General features: G+C 36.6%; 1 protein-coding gene across 2 annotated transcripts in view; it reads left to right on the plus strand.

The window, feature by feature from the left end:
• Window positions 1-18,495, plus strand: part of LOC113230357 (protein rolling stone-like) — a 38,625-nt gene that overhangs the window by 17,887 nt on the left and 2,243 nt on the right. For both annotated transcript variants that reach the window (XM_026464254.1, XM_026464255.1), the window contains exons 2-5: window positions 12,989-13,142; window positions 13,400-13,608; window positions 16,950-17,090; window positions 17,549-17,776. In XM_026464254.1, coding sequence (XP_026320039.1) covers window positions 12,989-13,142; window positions 13,400-13,608; window positions 16,950-17,090; window positions 17,549-17,776 — 732 coding nt within the window. The remainder of the gene's footprint in view (window positions 1-12,988; window positions 13,143-13,399; window positions 13,609-16,949; window positions 17,091-17,548; window positions 17,777-18,495) is intronic.

An 18,495-nucleotide genomic window follows, 5' to 3' on the forward strand; every position in this document is an offset into this window, starting at 1 on the left:
GAGCTGAATACGTCTACACCTTGCGGCGGTCCGGGGGAAGAGAGAAACCATATCTTAAAAATACCTCATTGATAAGTGTAAACGCACAGTTTTCAGCAGTTGCTGCTTTTAGGGCGAACATTTCCACCCAGCGTGAGGCAACATCCCCAACTATCAATATCCATGTCATTCCATCATCAGTTGGTAGCAGTGGACCAAACAGGTCGAACGATAAAACTTCAAACCTTTGATTCATGGGAGTAGTTTGAAGCAATCCTGCAGGTTTCTGATTCGATGGCTTAAATCTCTGACAGGCTAAACAATTTTTTACATATCCGGTGACATATTTACGCATTCCTTGCCAGTAATATCTCTTGGCTATCTTTTGGTAAGTCTTTTCAGCACCGTAGTGACCAGCAAGCGGATCATCATGATAGGCAGCCAAAATGCTAGACCATTCATGTTCTGGGACTATCAACTGTCCGTCATCAACTTCCGCATCAGGTTGTCGCCGGTAAAGCATGCCGTTTTGTTCATGAAGTATCCTTTGTTACTCCAATAAACTGCATCTTCTTTATTCTTGGTTTCTTCAAGAGCGGCAATTATTCTTTTAATGTTTTCGTCTGTCAGCTGTTCTTCACGTATTTCTTTCGTACTTCTGGTAGGCATATCTATTATTACTTCACATATTCCACATTCAGTGAAGCTATGATCACAAGCTGGACGCGACAAAGCGTCAGCCACAGTATTCTGTCTACCAGGTTCGTATTGAATTTTCACATCATAGGCTTGTAGCAGGAGAGCCCATCTTGCCAAACGTCCAGTAGGGGACTTTAGACTCATCAGCCATTTAAGCGCTTGATGGTCAGTTATGATTGTCACCGGTACTCCTTCTACATATATAACAACGGAATTTATCAAGAGCCCAGATTACAGCAAGAGCTTCTCGTTTGGTCGTTGAGTAGTTATGCTCAGCTGGTATGAGTAAGCGGCTGGCGTACTCCACCGGATGTTCATACTGCTCCTAAAGCATAGTTACTAGCATCAGTCTTTAATATATATGGCAAATTTTTGTCTGCCTGTCGCAGTACCGGGGCAAAAGTTAAGCGACGTTTAAGCTCATTATAAGCATTTTCTTGTTCTGAACTCCACACCCAGGTTGCTTTCTTTTTAGTGAGTCTCGTTAGCGGTTCCGTAATTGCCGAAAAATTTTCTATAAAGCGTCTGTACCATGCACTCATTTGAAGGAAGGTTGTAAGATGTTTGATGTTTTTAGGAGTAGGGAGGTTTGTGATTGCTAATGTCTTCTCGGGATTGGTCTTCAATCCATCTCGGAATAATGTGACCCAAGTATTTTAGCGATGAACAGAAAAGTCGACTTTTCTCGCGATTTATGGTGAGGTTATTCTCCCTCATTTTCTCCAAGACATCTCTTAGGTCTTTCAAGCGATCATTAAATGTAGAAGAGAATATTATCAAGTCATCAAGATATGCTAACATTTTGATGTGTTCCAGGCTTACACGGAATCTGTCGATCAAGCGCTGGAACGTAGCAGAAGCATTACGTAGGCCAAACGGCATTCGTTTAAATTTGTATATTCCGAAAGGCGTTATAAAAGCTGTTTTGTCTTCGTCTTCTTCTTTAATTTTGATTTGCCAATAACCTGCTTTAAAGTCGAGGGACGACATAAATATATGGAGTTGGTTTCGCAGCATGTAACAAGTCGTCAATTCTAGGTAGTGGGTACGTGTCACCTACCGTAATATCATTTAATCGACGATAATCTACATACGACACGACAACACGAATTTCTCCATTAGGTTTAGGAACAAGAACTACGGGAGCGGCCCATGGTGATGAACAGGTTCGATCACTCCTATCTTCAACATCTTATCTATCTCTTGCTTAAGGATGTTCTTGGAATTCGCCGAAAGTCTATAAGGGGGCACTGATATAGGACGATCAGTGTTGGTTATAATAACATGCTCACCTAAGAGGGAAGGTTTATGTTTGGTAGTAAAAATGTCGTCATATTTATCAAGCAGTTTATTTAGCTTACACACTTCTTCCATACTCAATAATGATGGTGTAACCTCGATGGAATCAATCTTAATATTTATTTGTTCCGGGAATAGTTGCTGAGAGTATGGAGACAAGCTATTTTCAGCTTCTCTTACGTTCATTTCGGCGTCTTTCGTAATGAAATCGCAGAAACGGGGTGAGTACCCATCAAACAATGGTTTTGACTTCTTAGTCGGAGTCTACGCAATCGGGATGAGTTTGTAACGCGACGTTGAAGCACTTTCTTCCGGTATTGCAGCCTCTTTAGGTGTCATAGGTCGTTTCGATCTTACAGCTGGTTTACTTTGTGTTTCCATAGGTAGTTGCGGCACTGCAGTCGAAGAGATGTGGACTTTCGAGAACGTGGCAAAATCCTCATTAAATAATTCATAGATACGATCGTCGTCCAGAAATTCCCACGTGAATTGTAGTAGGTTTAGAACCATCTTGGCATCTTGTATGAACCCGATACCTAATAGGGTACGGTTATCCTTAGATTCTGGAAGTACGATGAACGTTGTTTCAATCACCCGGTGTTCTAAGGTAACCGGTAGAGTACCGGTTTGCAGGACTTCTCGTGTTTTGCTGATTCCGTCTGCCAACGTAAGATTGACGATCTCCTTGTGAAATGCACCACCCTTGGCTAATAGCTGACGGTACAGGTTGTAGGATGCGACACTAGTCTTGGCTTAAGTATCAATGTGAGCTGTACCTTTGATTCCAACTATTTCGACGAAGACGACCGGCCTAGGTCTTGAGTCAGTGCGATTAACATTAACAGCGCAAAAACTAATGTCGGCTGCTTGAGACGGACGCCGTTTAATACTAGTGCACGTATTGCAGTTGCTTCTCACAACACCCGGGGCACCGCAACCATAACAGCTAAATTTGGGCTGACTTGGTGATGGAGCTTGAGTTGTCTTTATGTTTTGGTGTGGTGTCTCCGGTACTGGAAGTTCGCTCTGTCTTCGGTTCAGCTTTCTGCAATCGGCAGCGGTATGACCTTTCGAATGACAAAAGGAGCATTTCTTCTTGCGCTGACTTGCCGCCATTGAAGCAGCAACATTTCCATGGTTATAAGTGTTGGGAGTCAGTTTATCGTTAAGATGGTCACTTTTTCCAATATCCTCATAAAGCTGTTCTATCCCACGGGCTGCTTCTAACAGCTGGTCAAAATTCACGATAGAGTTTCGAGGTATTCTCTCTTTGATCTTAATGTTCAATTGTCCAAACACCATGTCCAATTGTTGTATCTCGCTATGCTCGGTGGGGAGTTGAGTAAACAGCATTCTTTTTTGTGCCACGAAGCTTTCAGTTGACATATCTGGGTTCTGCTTGTCTCCCACTATCTCCTGGTATATTAAGTACGCAGGCTTCTTCGGGATGAACACATGGCGAAGACGGTTCTTGAACTCCTCCCATTGCTTGACATCATTTTTAACTCCTTGCCACCATACTGCAGCATCTCTCTTGAGTAATAGCGGAATTCCAATTAGGCTATCAGCGTCGGAGATGTTCTCAAAGGTTTTGTAAACAGTTATTGCTGACAGGAACGCTTCCACCACCTCAGCATCCTTTGTACCATCAAAACTCGACGTATAGAAAGCAAAAGAACCCTTTTTCCCTGGCGCCAGTCTTGATAGCAGCTGTTGAAATTGTTCATCCGCCATGTTGACTGCCATGTTGGTAGGTTTTAGTGCGAAGTCACTCTGCCTGCTCTCGTTGTAAATCGCGGCTTGTCGTGCCCGTCGTTATGCGCCAGTGTAGTATGTACTTATTGGGGTGACAGAGGGAAACCAGGTTTTTCCAATATGGTGGTTTTATTTCACAACATATACAACGTCCACGTTCCAATAAGGAATCAGCGCTAGAAGCGTAGCACAGTGCTGTAGATTCAACGGTAACGATTTAAAGCGGAGTTCCAAACAAGGAAGCAGAACTAGATGCGTAGTAAGTTGAATTACATTCATGTTCGCATCGCCGCCAGTAGTCATTCCGCGAGGGAAAATCTTAACACTGCGATGCAGAATTTGCTATTTCGACGCCAATGCCATCTAGCGGTGCGTGACGGAACTAATATGAGTTGTTGCTTGTTTTGTGATTTTGCTACATCTTCTCCCCCTCAGGTCCCGAAGTCGTCTCGACGAAAGGGACTGAAGAAATAGGTTTTTACTCGCGTCTGTGTCCTTTGGGTTGTTGTGTGGAGTTTGCAGTGGCTTGCTTCCTCAGACGTCCTTTTTTTCTAAGGGGTTGAATGGGTTCCGCCACGGTTGTTACATCTTCTCCTTCGTATGCATGAAAGGGAGTTAACGCTGATGCGTGATATGCGCCCACTGGGTTGTCAGGTGCAGAAGGCGCAGCCACTTGATAGGATGCTGGGCCGTGTAGTTTAAGAATCGTGTACGGTCCGTCTCGACTGGTGCAAACTTAGCGGTAATGCCTTGCGATGCCCTGCTTATAGGATGCGAAGCGACAAGGACCAGATCGCCAGGTTTGTAATTGGTATGTGTACGTCTATGCTTGTCCGTATTTATTTTCCGTGCTTCTTCTCTCTGCTCCTGTATTGTTGCCTGTTTTGTGATTTTGTTACAATTATATTTATAGATTTTAAAAAATACCGTTGGTTTTTGAAGGTGAAATCTAAAAAAGAATTAATTTAATTACGTACCTAATGCAAAAAGTAAATAAGCAGCGCACGCAGCGCATTGTATCCTGAGAAAAAATTTAATATTTTTATTAAAATTTTATAAAAAAAATTAATTTAGATTTTATAGTTACTGTTTTTACACGAATTAATTTTTACATTACGTTACGAATTTCTTACTTATTTGTTACCTTTTTAAACTGATGTCTCCTTAATTAATACTTGATAAACGTATAAAAATAATGTTGCATTACTTGACAAGCATTAATTTCGAATTTCAAACTTTTAAAAGTACATAAGTATGTTTAGAAAATCCTAGACACAAACGTTAAAATTAGCGGGAATAAAGTTCTGAGAGAATTGTTTTTCGCATAGACAATTTTTATTTTCAATGTTGTACATTCAGCTGTACATTCTAGATTCAATAGTAGGACAAGAATTTGAACTACAAATACAGTTTGTAAAGTTCAATAATAATTTACAATAAGTAAATGTATATTTATTCACAAACAATATTTTATAGCAAGTCTCATAATGACTGCCTAAAAACGAGAGCTGATTCAAAGCTGTTCTGATTCAAACAACTACACTGGCACATGTATACAAAATTGTTTACATTTCCAATTGTATTTTAGAGTAATGAATATACTAATTAATACAATATAATTTATAATATAATATAATATAATTTATAACATATAATTTCTTTTCTCTGGTGAGGTCGCAAGCAAAACTAGCGATAGTACAAAAAGGACACATTTGTCATTTCCTTGTTTCGCTGAGAATAGCCATTTTTTACGCCATTAATAAAGAATGCACAACGGTAAAACAGAAACAGAAAAAAGTTCATGAAAAGGCTCAACTGCTCGTTTGCTTCTATAACATAAATAAAAAAGATATTTCAACATTACCTAACGATCGAATGTTTGGTTTTACGCGGCAAACAATAATGGACATTTTTTTAATATTTGATCACCGATATCTACGTATGTACATGCGTTGATAGAAGTTTTCTACATGTTTTTCGATATGTTTTACTGAAAATAATTGCTAAAGTTTACTATGGCAGCGCTATTACCATAAATTTGCATTTTGTTTCGTCCAGAAATACGGTTTTTTGTGAGAAGTTATGAATTAATGGCGGAGACGTTAATCTCGCTTAGCGGGAGGGTAAATATTTTTATGATACTTCTTGTTTCTTTATTGAATTGACTGATTTTATTGTAAAATAAGTGTGAAAGCCGTGGCTGCGATGACACCACGTTATCGTCGCGGATATCCGCCAATGCATGGGGTATGCCAAACTCAACATAGTTATGACAATTAGGTTGACACAAGAAGGAAAAAAATATATTTTTAAGAAAAAGCGTCAGATAAAAGTTATTTAAGCACAACTTAAATAACTTTTATCTTTTAATAGAAGAGTGGCATGTATAGTTGAATACTTATAAAGAAGAACGTTGAAGTTGTCTAGATAATATTTTTTTTTTACTTATCGTACATGTGATTGTATTAAAACCGTGTAAGTTTAACCAGTTAGCACCTGACAATGGCGGCGAGCATAGTGACATACATTGCGATTGAACAAATCGTTTATCTGTGCGTAAGCGCATATATGCGAATTCGCCCACAGGGAATTTAAGGTCTACTCACTCTGCTCATGGTGGGAAATTGCCAATTTAAATTAAAAGTAGCTGATATGGTACTGAGTAGGACTAGGCTTGCCAGATGGCTGTCCAGGAATATCTGGGTATGTTTTCGTCTTGTCCCGTGTCCAGTAATTAGACTTTAGGTACTATCCCGAATTCCAAACATTTAGAAGTAGTTTTTACAAACATACTAGAGTCCTTTTCATAAAAGAAATCCCCCAGACACAAAGCTGTAGTCGTGCGAAGGTATGTCAAAATATTGATTGCGAATAACGTAAAATTTTTCTAGGCACTCAATAGTATTAAAAAAGTCCCAAAAGATTGTAGAAAAAATGTTACGGCCATGTTATGACCGTCAAATTAGATAGATGGCCATCTGATAAATTAGTTCTAGTAGTAGACGGCCCGTCTCCCTTACCCTAGTAGAATTGTCCCGAAAATGATAAGTCAGTTTCTGGCAACCCTAAATAAGACATGTCTGACACTCACATAGCCACTTGGTGGATGCCGGAGACGGTCAGCGACGGCCAGGCAAACCAAGAAGATGGCGTGATGACTTGGATGCATATACATATATTAGACCTGACATTGCGTCAAACCGGAAGCTGTGGAATTCGAGATTAAAGGCCTTTGCCCAGCAATGGGACACAAAAGACTAATTAAAAAAACAAACATATTATGTAGACTCTACTCTTTGTAATACTCCAAGAAGCCGTGTTAGCCTAATGGATTGACCTACGCCTCTTCAGCAGAGGCAGTTGGTTTGAGTCTGGGCTCGCACCTCTGAGTTTGTCGGAATTTATTTGCGAAATTTAATTTGAAATTTACCGTGAGATTTTCGGTGAAGGAAAACGTCTTAATGAAACCTACACGTTAAAGAAGGTTCACAACACTCGGAAAACGTGTGTCCCCACCCCGTATTGGGCCAACGTTGCCAGATACGGCCTAAAGCCGCGCTTGTGAAAAGGCCCATGCCCAGCAGTGGGACGTTTAAAAGGGTTGATGATGTAATACTCTACGTTCTACCAGTTATGTCCTACTCAGCCAAGACGTGGACATTAACAACAAGCCTCATCCACAAATTCAAAGTCGCTAAGCGTGCGATGGGGCGAGCTATGCTTAGGGTTTCTTTGATGGGCCGAATCCCTAATGAGGTCATACGTCAGAGAACTAAAGAGACCGACATAGGTCGCAAAATCAGTAAGCTTAAGTGGCAGTGGGCCAGGCGTGTCTGCAGGAGGGTTGATCGCCGATGGAGCAAAAGTTGTTCTGAAATGCGACCATGTCAAGGAAAACATAGTGTAGAACGCCCTGAGGCAAGTTGTGGCCGGCAGCGACTGGATGCGGGCGAGTTGGCGTGCTGAAGGGGAGGCTTATATCCAGCAGTGGATGCGTGTAAGATGCGTTGATAATGATGTAATACTCGAATATGACGGAATTATATGTATATTAATAGTTGATATATTACCACATCCATAGTAGAACAGTACCAAAGAAAATTATGTTATCCGTGGGATAAGATTAGACCCTACAAATTAGACCCTAGTTCGAGTGCAGAGGCTTACATAAATTTGCAACTCACAATTTTTCCCTAGTCTTCTGTTACAATTGATTATTTTGTATACAGTATATATAATTGTTAAAAGCAAGTAAACATTTATTGCAAAATGTAACACGATTTTTGTTTGTGAGTTATAATTATCATTTTCTAATTGGTTCTATTATAAAAACAGAAAAAAAACTTTAATTGCAAAACTTTGCATTTATCGTCAGGTCAACGAAAAGTAGAAATTTGCGTACCAGTATGGAAACGTATAAGGTTTCGCGTTTCTCTTTATTTAAAGACAAAATGGAGCGTAGTATTTGAAAAATTCGACAAATTGATGACAAAGAACCTATTTTAGGAATGTGAAGGTATACGAGATTATGTAAATAGCATTATGTAGCTATGTAAATAGGCCGATATGTAATTACCACTGTGACGACCACAATAGTTTCAGGAGTATGGCTACTCTTTTCTACGTACTTACTGCTCAAATAAGCAAAAACCAATACAGTGAAATCAAAAACATTTTTTTTTAAAATTTGTAACATAGTTTTATTGTTATTATTATTATAAACAAGAGGAACCGTATTATATTCGTATTATACATGTTATTTTTAATGGTTTCTATGTCCCAGCAGTGCGATACTCAAATGCCTCTAAAATTTATTTTATCCCAGTAACTACCCTGTTAAATCAATACACTGTAACACCAAAAACAACAATGACCTCTGTGATCGAATGTCGCCATCTCTGAGGTCCCTGGTTCGATACCCGGCCGGGTCAGTGTAGAAAACTAACTTTTCTATATTGTCTCGGGTTTGTGGTACCGTCGTTGTTTCCGATTTCCATAACACAAGTGCTTTAGCTAATTACTTTGGGATCAGAGCAACGTATGTGATGTTCATGTTGTCTTAAAACAGCATTTTGGGAAAAGGTTGTAGAAATGATTTATCTTTTTTTTATTTGTACATTAGATATTAAGGAATTCAATGTAGTCATTATAATTTTGCTTTACAAAATAACCTATTTCTATTGAAAAACGAATACTTTACTTTTCCTTGTTAACAGCCAAAAGATCTTGTTATAATGAGACTTACAACAGTGTTTTGTTTCGACACGCTAGAGTACCTAGTATAATATCCCAGCAATTTTAAATATGCACAAACCCAATGCGTTGTATGTATTATTTATATTACACACCCTATAAAGAAAGATGCCTATGTTATCATCATACCGTTCATTTCCCCTAAGGTGTCATACGATAGGTAAATAAAAAATAAAAATAAGCAGAACTACTTGTAGTTCCATTAGTCACAGCTAAGAAGATATCGGTAATCGGATTCCTAAGAAACTGTGGAATATCGCACACGCGTCTGTCGAAATCCACGTGTAAAAATACTAGGTGGATATTGTTACATAAAACACGTCTAAGGTTTTATATATTACAAACAGTATGACGTAAAACACAATAATGTATACAATGTAGGCGCAATCGATCTGAGATAACGAATTGCGCTTTTTGTTTAAACTACTATGAAAGTAAGGTTCATGTGTATAAGTGTTCATGCAAAATATAATAATAACGCACACTCATCGCACTCCTTATTTTTCTGTATCTAATATCCAATTGGAGATTAGATACAGAAAACTACAAAATGTGGGTTATGTTTTTCTGTATCTAATGGCGCAATAAACATGTTTGACGTAATTCCACTTATGGCATTCTTCCATGAGAGGTGCGTCATATCCCCGCACTAGGGAAACCCTGTATCGCGGGTGCCATGGACACACACATAGACAACCACAAATTACACTCAAACTCACGAGAGAAATAAAGGTAGGCCATTCAAATATTCCTCCCGGTCCTGGAATCGAACCCGGGACCTCTGCGTGGCAGTCCAGCATGGGATTCGTTCGGCAATGGAGGCAGTTAAAGATATAGGCTCAACATGTTCCCAATGGAATAAAAAAATATTATTATTAATGCAAACATAAAGAATAAAATGCTTGTATCCGATTGAAGTCGAAGGAAGTTTGTCGCCTCAACATGTTGTTGTGGAAGTTTGTCGCAACAACAGAGCTACAGAATAGTAAGCATCTTACAGATTTCACTGTGTGCTTGTTGCGGATCTTTGTATATCTTTGTTGTATATAAAGTTTAAATTTTTTTTTTACCGGTTCGGGTCCAAACAGGTTGAATAAATTTTTCTTTTTGTTCTTTTCGTTCTGTGTATCAGTATTAGTTATAATCTAGTGAAGTGTGTTCACAAAAAATCAATGAATGTAATTATAGAAAAAATCATGACATTAAATAAAAATAATTATCGAAAAAAATATCTTAAAAAATATTGGAAGCAATGAAATCTCATCAATCAATTTTTTTTTTTCAATTAACAAAATTTTAAATTGCTAAATTTGGACCTGCTACGAAACGAACCCGTGTTCTTATTTAGCACCCACGCATCAAAAAATTATTACGATCATTCCGTCTACCAAGTATAGTGATTAGAATATCAAGTTCTCAATTTTTTTTAAAGTCATACCTGCAAGCTCGCTACTCAAAAGAAGTTGTGAGCCTTTTGTTTATATACTTTACCTATCTCTGCCGCCAAGCAGTAATGTGATCATTACTGCGTTCCGGTTTTGAAGGTTGCTGGTGAAATTACAGGCATATGGGACTTGTCAACTTATGTATCAAGGTGATGGGCAGTGCCCCTCAAATCTTTGCGATGTAAAGCTCGGAGTAGCACAGCAACTGCTACTGACAGGCGTGTCGCTTACCACCAGGTCCAAGTTCGTTCGTCCCGTTACTTGGTATACATTCAATAGAAAAGATCTAGAAACATATCTAGAGTCGTTTAAAAAAGTTTCAAAACCACACGGGCTCCAAATCTTGTAATGGCAATAAGACATTTCCTATAGAGTTTGAAAAATCGTGAGTATTCAAAATAATTCATTTAATTGTTGTGTTAGCTAGTAAGCATGGTGTATAATTACTATTGTTGTGTATGCATAATGGTGGCTTTCCTACGCAATAAGCGTGTAAATAAATAACATCAAACTACTGTCATAACTATCCTCTTCATTCCTTTATTCTTTTTAGTCACCGCTTGATCTTAAAAAAACGTGTGACAATAAACGCGGGAAACATTACAACTGCCCACCCCTAATAGTCTAAGTGCCCACCACCCGTCTTATTATGTCAGATTGTAACAAATGCAAGGTCAAAACATTAACTAAAATTTACGATGTAAATATTTATGTTGTCGCTAACGACTCTTAGTAGATATGTTACTACTAGTTACGACTTTTTACATTATACAAATAAGGTCACTGTAAACCTCAGCAACCGATTTGCTCTCTCCTTATAAACAATAGAAAAGATTAAATTATGATAACAATGTTCATATTTCTAAACCACTGGCCACATATACCAGAACGTTTAATTTGAAAAAAGAATGAATTCAATCGTGATTCTGAATCGTGATGATCTTTTGATTTTGATTAAACATTCTGGTATTGTGGCCAGTATTTCATGTAACCGTTGCTGTTGTTATCATAAGTAAACCTTTTTCAGCTTTCCTCTAAATATCTCCATGAGTATATAACCTCTCCTGGCACATTGGGAAATTTGAGTTGTAGCCCGCAACAAACATGTTCTACTAATGGGTTATATTCAACAATGTTCGATTTGTAAAGTTGAGCTATATTGTTCGTCTTAGTTATGACAAAAATTGTCAGCTAAGGAAAGGTGCTCATAAACACAATAATATATTTACAAGCGTTTCAAGTTTGAAACTGAATTTTCGTTTTCGCTTCGTTCAATTGTATATCAAAATTCCTACTCATGTATTACATACAGAAGCTGCTTGTTAAAAATGATAACCACCTTGAACTTATGTTTTTTATCAAGCGGCGAAAGTATCTACCACAACATGATTGATGCAGATTGTTCAGATTGGTGCACAAAGGCTTATTGATCAGTGTTATGTCGTTAGTGAGTGTCGTCACATGTTTTCGCATATCGGATGCTGATTGTCTTGAATGCTTTTATTAATCACGGCATGTCGTACGTCGCCTCGCGAATTGTTCAGCTTGTGATTTTTTCAATATGAAATATTATAGATTTTTCAGTGTAAAATCTTTCCTTAACATGTTTTTGACTTGCCTGTCCACTGTTCTAGGTAAGTTCATGATAAAACAGATTCAAATTTAAAAAAACTGCTGGTCAAAAACATTTAAAAAAGAATAATATATAAAAAAGATATGCGATCTTTCTTCCTTCATTTTGTCATTTGAAATAATTTTGATTTAAGTGAACATTTTTCGCACATTTTTCCAATACCGTGCCTACTCAAATAAATGGATGGTGGTTATCATATCCAGTATCACTCTACCTGTTTTAATTGTTACAACAAAAGCGTTTATTAAAGACACCGAACTTTTCTAAATACGTTTTGTAAATACTCTGAATACTTTACAGTACCAGTGTTTGATTCAAATGAATGACTTTATTAAGAAATTGATAGAAATATGTTTTGCTTTAAATTATAAGAAGTAATAAAGATTTTTTCTGTAATCTAATCAACCTTCTTTATTCGTGAAATACATAATAATACGATAAGTATATAAATAATGCAAGATTCAATCTTGTTTTTAAAAAAATCGACAAATCTTATTAAGATAGGATGTCGTCAACGCACTTTTCTACTCTCGTATTACTTTGAGAAACTCTAAAACAATTTAATTTCATAGTACTGTGTGTATATATTAGTTTCTTATACGGGACTGTGTCATAATGGATTAAATTTTAATAAATCGAACGCCCCGATACCGTGTTACGCATGACTCGTTGGGTACCTATTTCATTACCATTAATTTCTCAATTTGGTAGTTCAAAGCTCGATATAGGCCTCTCCCATGGGCGCCATTGGGCCCGGTCTTCAACTTATCGCATCCATAAATATTCAATTGAAGAAATAATTGGCTTAGGTTACCACCTTAAAAAAATGCAATTCATCGAGTGTAAGTTACATCTGTGTATATAGGGCAATTATTTTATGGCATTCTTGGTTTCTGAAAATAGTCGTTCCTCTTTTTCGCTTCAGCGCTGCAGAAGCAGACTTGCAAGCCGGCACTATTCCGACGAGTTTGGTCGGCCACACGCCGGACGCTAAATCTTGAACACTCGCCACACACGCAATTCGCATGTTGCCAGTGGCAGCAGAATCACAGACCTGCTACCGCTTATCTTGTCTACAGGTATGTACTCACCTACACTTTAAACAAAATATTCTTTTTTTATTAATGATTATCTACCACAAATGAACTCAACGATCGAAAATTGTTTTATGTAACACAGAATGAAACTCACAATTCATCCAACAGAACAACTTACCTTCGTATTTTACGTGATTGAGTTCGCAGTTAATCCGGAGTTTTCAAAGAATCTCTCTTACTGTGTCTGTACATATGTTACGTGGCAATTTCCATCAGTTCTTGGAAGTTTGTTGTTTTAGATGGCTTTTGTTTATCGGCGTGTTGTCGGTGGGCATCGCGAGTTTCGTAACCCAACAACTCCCGATCAACTACGATGGCCCGATGAAACTTAACTACTTCAAATGGTTTATCTACTTCACCAACTGGGGATATTTATTCATCGCCCTGCAATCTGGACTTGCGCTTGCTGTAGTGCATCGGTACCGAGCTGAGAAAAATTTCAACATTTGTAAGTAATATTTCATTTAATAAAATTAGTAATTTATCATTTACGTTCAAATTAACTCGAGGTATCATACTTATTTGTCGTAATTGATTTGTTATTTACGTACGATGGATGTATATGTTTTTGACGGTCTAATTTAGTACTCCTCTAATATGCTAAGTGAAATTATGTATTAGTACTACAACACCACAGTGGAACTGATTTATTTACAAACTATTCATCATTTACGTCCTTATTAACTCAAGGCGTCATATTTATTTTTCGTAATTGATTTGTTATTGAAGTACAATGGGTATATTTAGTTATTTCCGGTTTAATTTTGTATTTGTAGAATACGCTAAGTGAAATTTTATCCGTACACTAGAACACGACAGTGGGACTAATTTATTTACAAACTATTTATCATTTACGTTTATATTAACTCGAGGCGTCATACCAATTTTTCATGATTGATTTGTTATTTATGTATGACGTGGTGTATATAGTTTTACCGGTTTAATACAGTACTCATATAATATGCTAAGTGAAATTTTATCCGTGTACTAGAACACTACAGCGGGACTAATTTATTTACAAGTGCGTTGTTATTTCGCAAGGGTAATAATTTTGATGTCTAGTAAAAACGCCTTGTCTGATCCAGTATTCATCGTAGCATTTATATGCTTATGCATTAATATCGTCATTACACCTTTCAAGAAGATGTGCCGAAGCCAAAGGATATATATGTACTAATAGATACGCTAATATATAACTATAGTTGGTGACATCCATTGTATTTCGTAAATGAACTAATATATGTACAGTCGTTACCACATTTTAACAATGTCAAGATCCTCGCGTGGGTCTGGCTATTAATGTCGAGTAAATTATTACTGATGCGAATCAATTAATTAACTACGCGGTCGCGTGTTGTCGCAAATGACAGTTTTATATTGCACATCATTCCTCCTATGAGCTTCTCTAGTTCTGTTCATTAAATGATATAAAAAAAAACTGTCCATTTATTGGTAAATTATATGGCCACAAAGAAGTTGAATCAATTTGCGAAACCACTTGCGACTGATCGATATTCGTAGCGTATAACATCATTAATATCCATTTCAGTATTTAGTTTGTATACAGAGCACTGGTGTTTTATGCCTGACTAGAGCGAAGCCAGAAGGATTATTATATTTTTAACATGAATGTATGAACGCAGCAAAACATTTCAAATGATTAAGGCAAATTGGATGCTATAGAGATTTATTTCTCTGCAATTATCTGAGTAATCAAAGGCAACTCATTAAAAAAGACTTATCTTGAGTTTGGAAGTCTCATAAGATACATGACGTCAGCAAAATATCAACAAACAAAATTAGTAAACCAACAAGTAAGAACACTTAGGATATCTCAGATCACACCCACATTGAGCATTAAGCCAGCTGGTACAGCCGACTGACATATATACAATTTCGCGTCAATTAAGACCACAGGATGGGCCGTTCTCTATTGTGCTACCAATTATCCTTATTGGTTCCTCATTCCGACTTTGACGTTGCCTACCGGCTCGTGCTCAATTATTACCAATAACTCAATTGACATTGGGACTATTAAGGTTTTTTTTTATATACAAGTCATCGTAAATGATTATTTTTGATTCATGATAACGTCTTCTTGTTGATTCTAATGGTTGGCCAAAAAGTTTTTATTGTTTTTGCCACTAGCTGACATTAAAAACAACTTTTTTATTCTGTACAATCTATGGTCACCCTAAAAATAATACTTTAGCATTTTTTTAAAGTCAATGAGGAAGTTAAGTTCATGAAACAAAAGTTAAGTTTATGAAACACGCCCAAGACTGGAGAATCGTGAAGGTGTCGTACATCATCGTGATAATGCCAAAATCACACTCATCTTTTGGAAACTGTCAAAAACAATTGCATTTAGGAAATGAAACAATTTTTCCGGATTTAAATCGCGTATATTTGTTTTTTCAAACAAACCGACGTTTCGGGCCCTTTACAGGTCCCATGGTCTGTTTGAAAAAACAAATATACGTGATTTAATTCGGAAAAATAGTTTCATTTCCTATGTGTTACAATCGCGAAAACCTAAGAACTCGATATTGCATTTAGGTTGGGTTGTGTTACCTCTTTCATCGTATTCGCCGCACATAGCCTCTTCAGATTTTCACTTGTTTCGGTCTTTATAAAATTCTACAAATGGATACAATTTTGATAACGCAGAGACAATCAAACGACACTTACAGCTGTATTTATAAGTAGACACTAGAATGTTTAAGAAAGGGGATTTCTAAATTTACCCGAAAGAAGGTAAAATATTGTAAATCAAAGTATTTTTTTATGTTTTGAATTATACGCTTTGAAACCGCTATTTTTCGCCAATAGCCAATACATTTTACTATTTTCTAATAACTATTAGGAAATATTTATTAAGTATATCTACAGTTATTTAATTCGTGGAAGAAAAACTCAAACGACTATGTATTAAGGTTAGAACATAATAAATTACGCAATAGAATACACAAAATTTTAGAAAATAAGAGAAAGTTGCGTTACATAAAACAAATTATAGGAAATTTTATAAAAACCAGAAAACTTCACCATATAGTTTGTTATAATTATTAATACAAAGATCGAACACTCAGAAAATATTCCTTCGATCCGGTCGGATTCGTACCGACGTCTTCTTGCATACCGTGTCAGACGCTATACCAACTAGGCCACGGAACGAACCAACTAGTCATTTCACAAAAAATAATTGAATATCAATTCAATAAAAATTTAATTTACCATATAGTTTAACCAACTGTTAGGGCGAGTGACATTATCAATCGATACATCTATTATCAAAGCATTAGACGCACAAAAACTCACAAAAAAAAGTATATCAGATAATTTAATTAGCAAATTAATTTTCTAGAGCAGTAAAATTCGTAAATTAAATACCAATTAAGCTCCTGGGTCAGACAAAATCAAAGTTTCTGATATAAAAACTATTGAGCAGGAGATATCTACATACGGCTAAGGCTAATATGAGTAATTGTAGACTTAAATATGGATTACGTATCCTAATTAATTCTTTAGGATACGTAATCCTAATTTTTTTCAACTCTCTATTTAAAACGGCAATTTCATAGGTAAGCACCCTAATAATAATAAGGTTTATTTACCCGTAAGAAGTTTTGTATTGTATTGTGTAAGTGTATAAGTTATGTATTGTCGATGTGGACAAAGTACAGCATTGACTCATTAATAATAATAAAAAAATAGATATCGAAGTTAAATAATACATAAAGTTAAATACTGGTTAAGGCGCAATTTATAAAACCTTAATTTGTACAGCTGGTGAAGACGACGAGAACCCGATCCCGAAACGAAAGCGCACGCCGCTTCTGTGCCGCGCCTACTGGTTGACGCACATCATTGCTACAGACCTCTCCTTTGTCATCACGCTTATTTACTGGATCCTCGTCTATGACCCCAGTAAGTGAAATGACCTTGGGATAGAAAAATAAAAGTATTAATAGCACGTGTGTGAATGTCTGAAGTCTTGATGTCGTCCCTTGACAATTTCTTCTATTGTTTTTGTTAACCAACTTCAAAAAAGGAGAATGTTCTCAGTTCGACTGCATGTTCTTTTTTGCGTAACATACACAATGTTACGCGATTACTCCGGCATTTGTGAACCGATTTCGATGATTCTTTTTCGTTGGAAAGAGAGTACCTCAGTATTGGTCCCATTTAAATTTGAAGAAAATATTCCACCTCTAAGAGTGGCAAACTAGGGGATGAATCCGATTTCAATAAAACTTAGCAAATAGATGTAATTCCACGAACTTTTGAGTTCGGTTTATAAGAACTTATAATTATTTCTTATAATGATATTACCTACAAGCAAGATAATGATAGAACTAATATAATATCTACTGTTAATATTCTAGAAATACACGCAGTAAGTACACTAAACCTGCTAGTGCACGGCGGCAACTCGTTAATAATGCTGATCGAGCTCGCAGTGACCGCGCATCCTTTACGCGCCGCGCATGCTCTGTACGGCGCAAGCGCAGGGCTGGCTTACGGTATCTTCAGCGCCTTCTATTGGGCTGTGGGAGGTACTGATCGTATCGGGAGCACAGCCATTTACCCGGCGTTAGATTGGAACAAACCTGGTAAGAACTGTAGAAAAAAAGAAAATACATTAAAAAATATATAATATAAAAATTTATATATAAAGCAAAACACAAACAAAGCAAAAATTAAAACTCAGATTATTTACATAAACAAGAACACTATGATGCCAGCTGCTGTAACAAAAGGCTCACTAAGCATTTTTGCTGGAATACGCAATGCGTTTGAGGACTGATTTTCAGTACCCAATGTAAGGTCACAGAATATCAAATAATGTAATATAAGTAAGAAAATGCGTATCGATTACAAATATACGTACATCAAGCGATTAATATATTCACAAAAGTTATTGTTTTATATTTATATAATTAATATACGTAACATACAAGGTACTTTGTAAAATACTAACAACCTCACAATAATACAGTACATATTACTAAAATCATAAAGAATAACTTTTGTCCATGACTTTTTACAGAACATAATAAATTTAACAAAAATAAACTTTTTAATTTTTATTGTACACTCAAAAGCACATCAAGCGTGACACTTTACTTTGACCTGTTCTTATCGCATTGAGTTGGATTTCACTCTTTAAATGTAAAGCTAGACGTGCTCTTGACCCTGTACTAACTATCTGACACTTTTTAGAGCTGTATTTTACCCTCTAATCTAAAATCTATTTAAATCTAGATAAGTAAAATCTGATGAGTTAATAGGGGTTAAAGTATGAAATTGCCGATTTGTACTGAAAATCTAA

The sequence above is a fragment of the Hyposmocoma kahamanoa genome, unplaced genomic scaffold (assembly GCF_003589595.1).
Source record: "Hyposmocoma kahamanoa isolate Upper Pololo Valley unplaced genomic scaffold, ASM358959v1 63, whole genome shotgun sequence".
Classification (NCBI taxonomy): Eukaryota; Metazoa; Arthropoda; class Insecta; order Lepidoptera; family Cosmopterigidae; genus Hyposmocoma; species Hyposmocoma kahamanoa.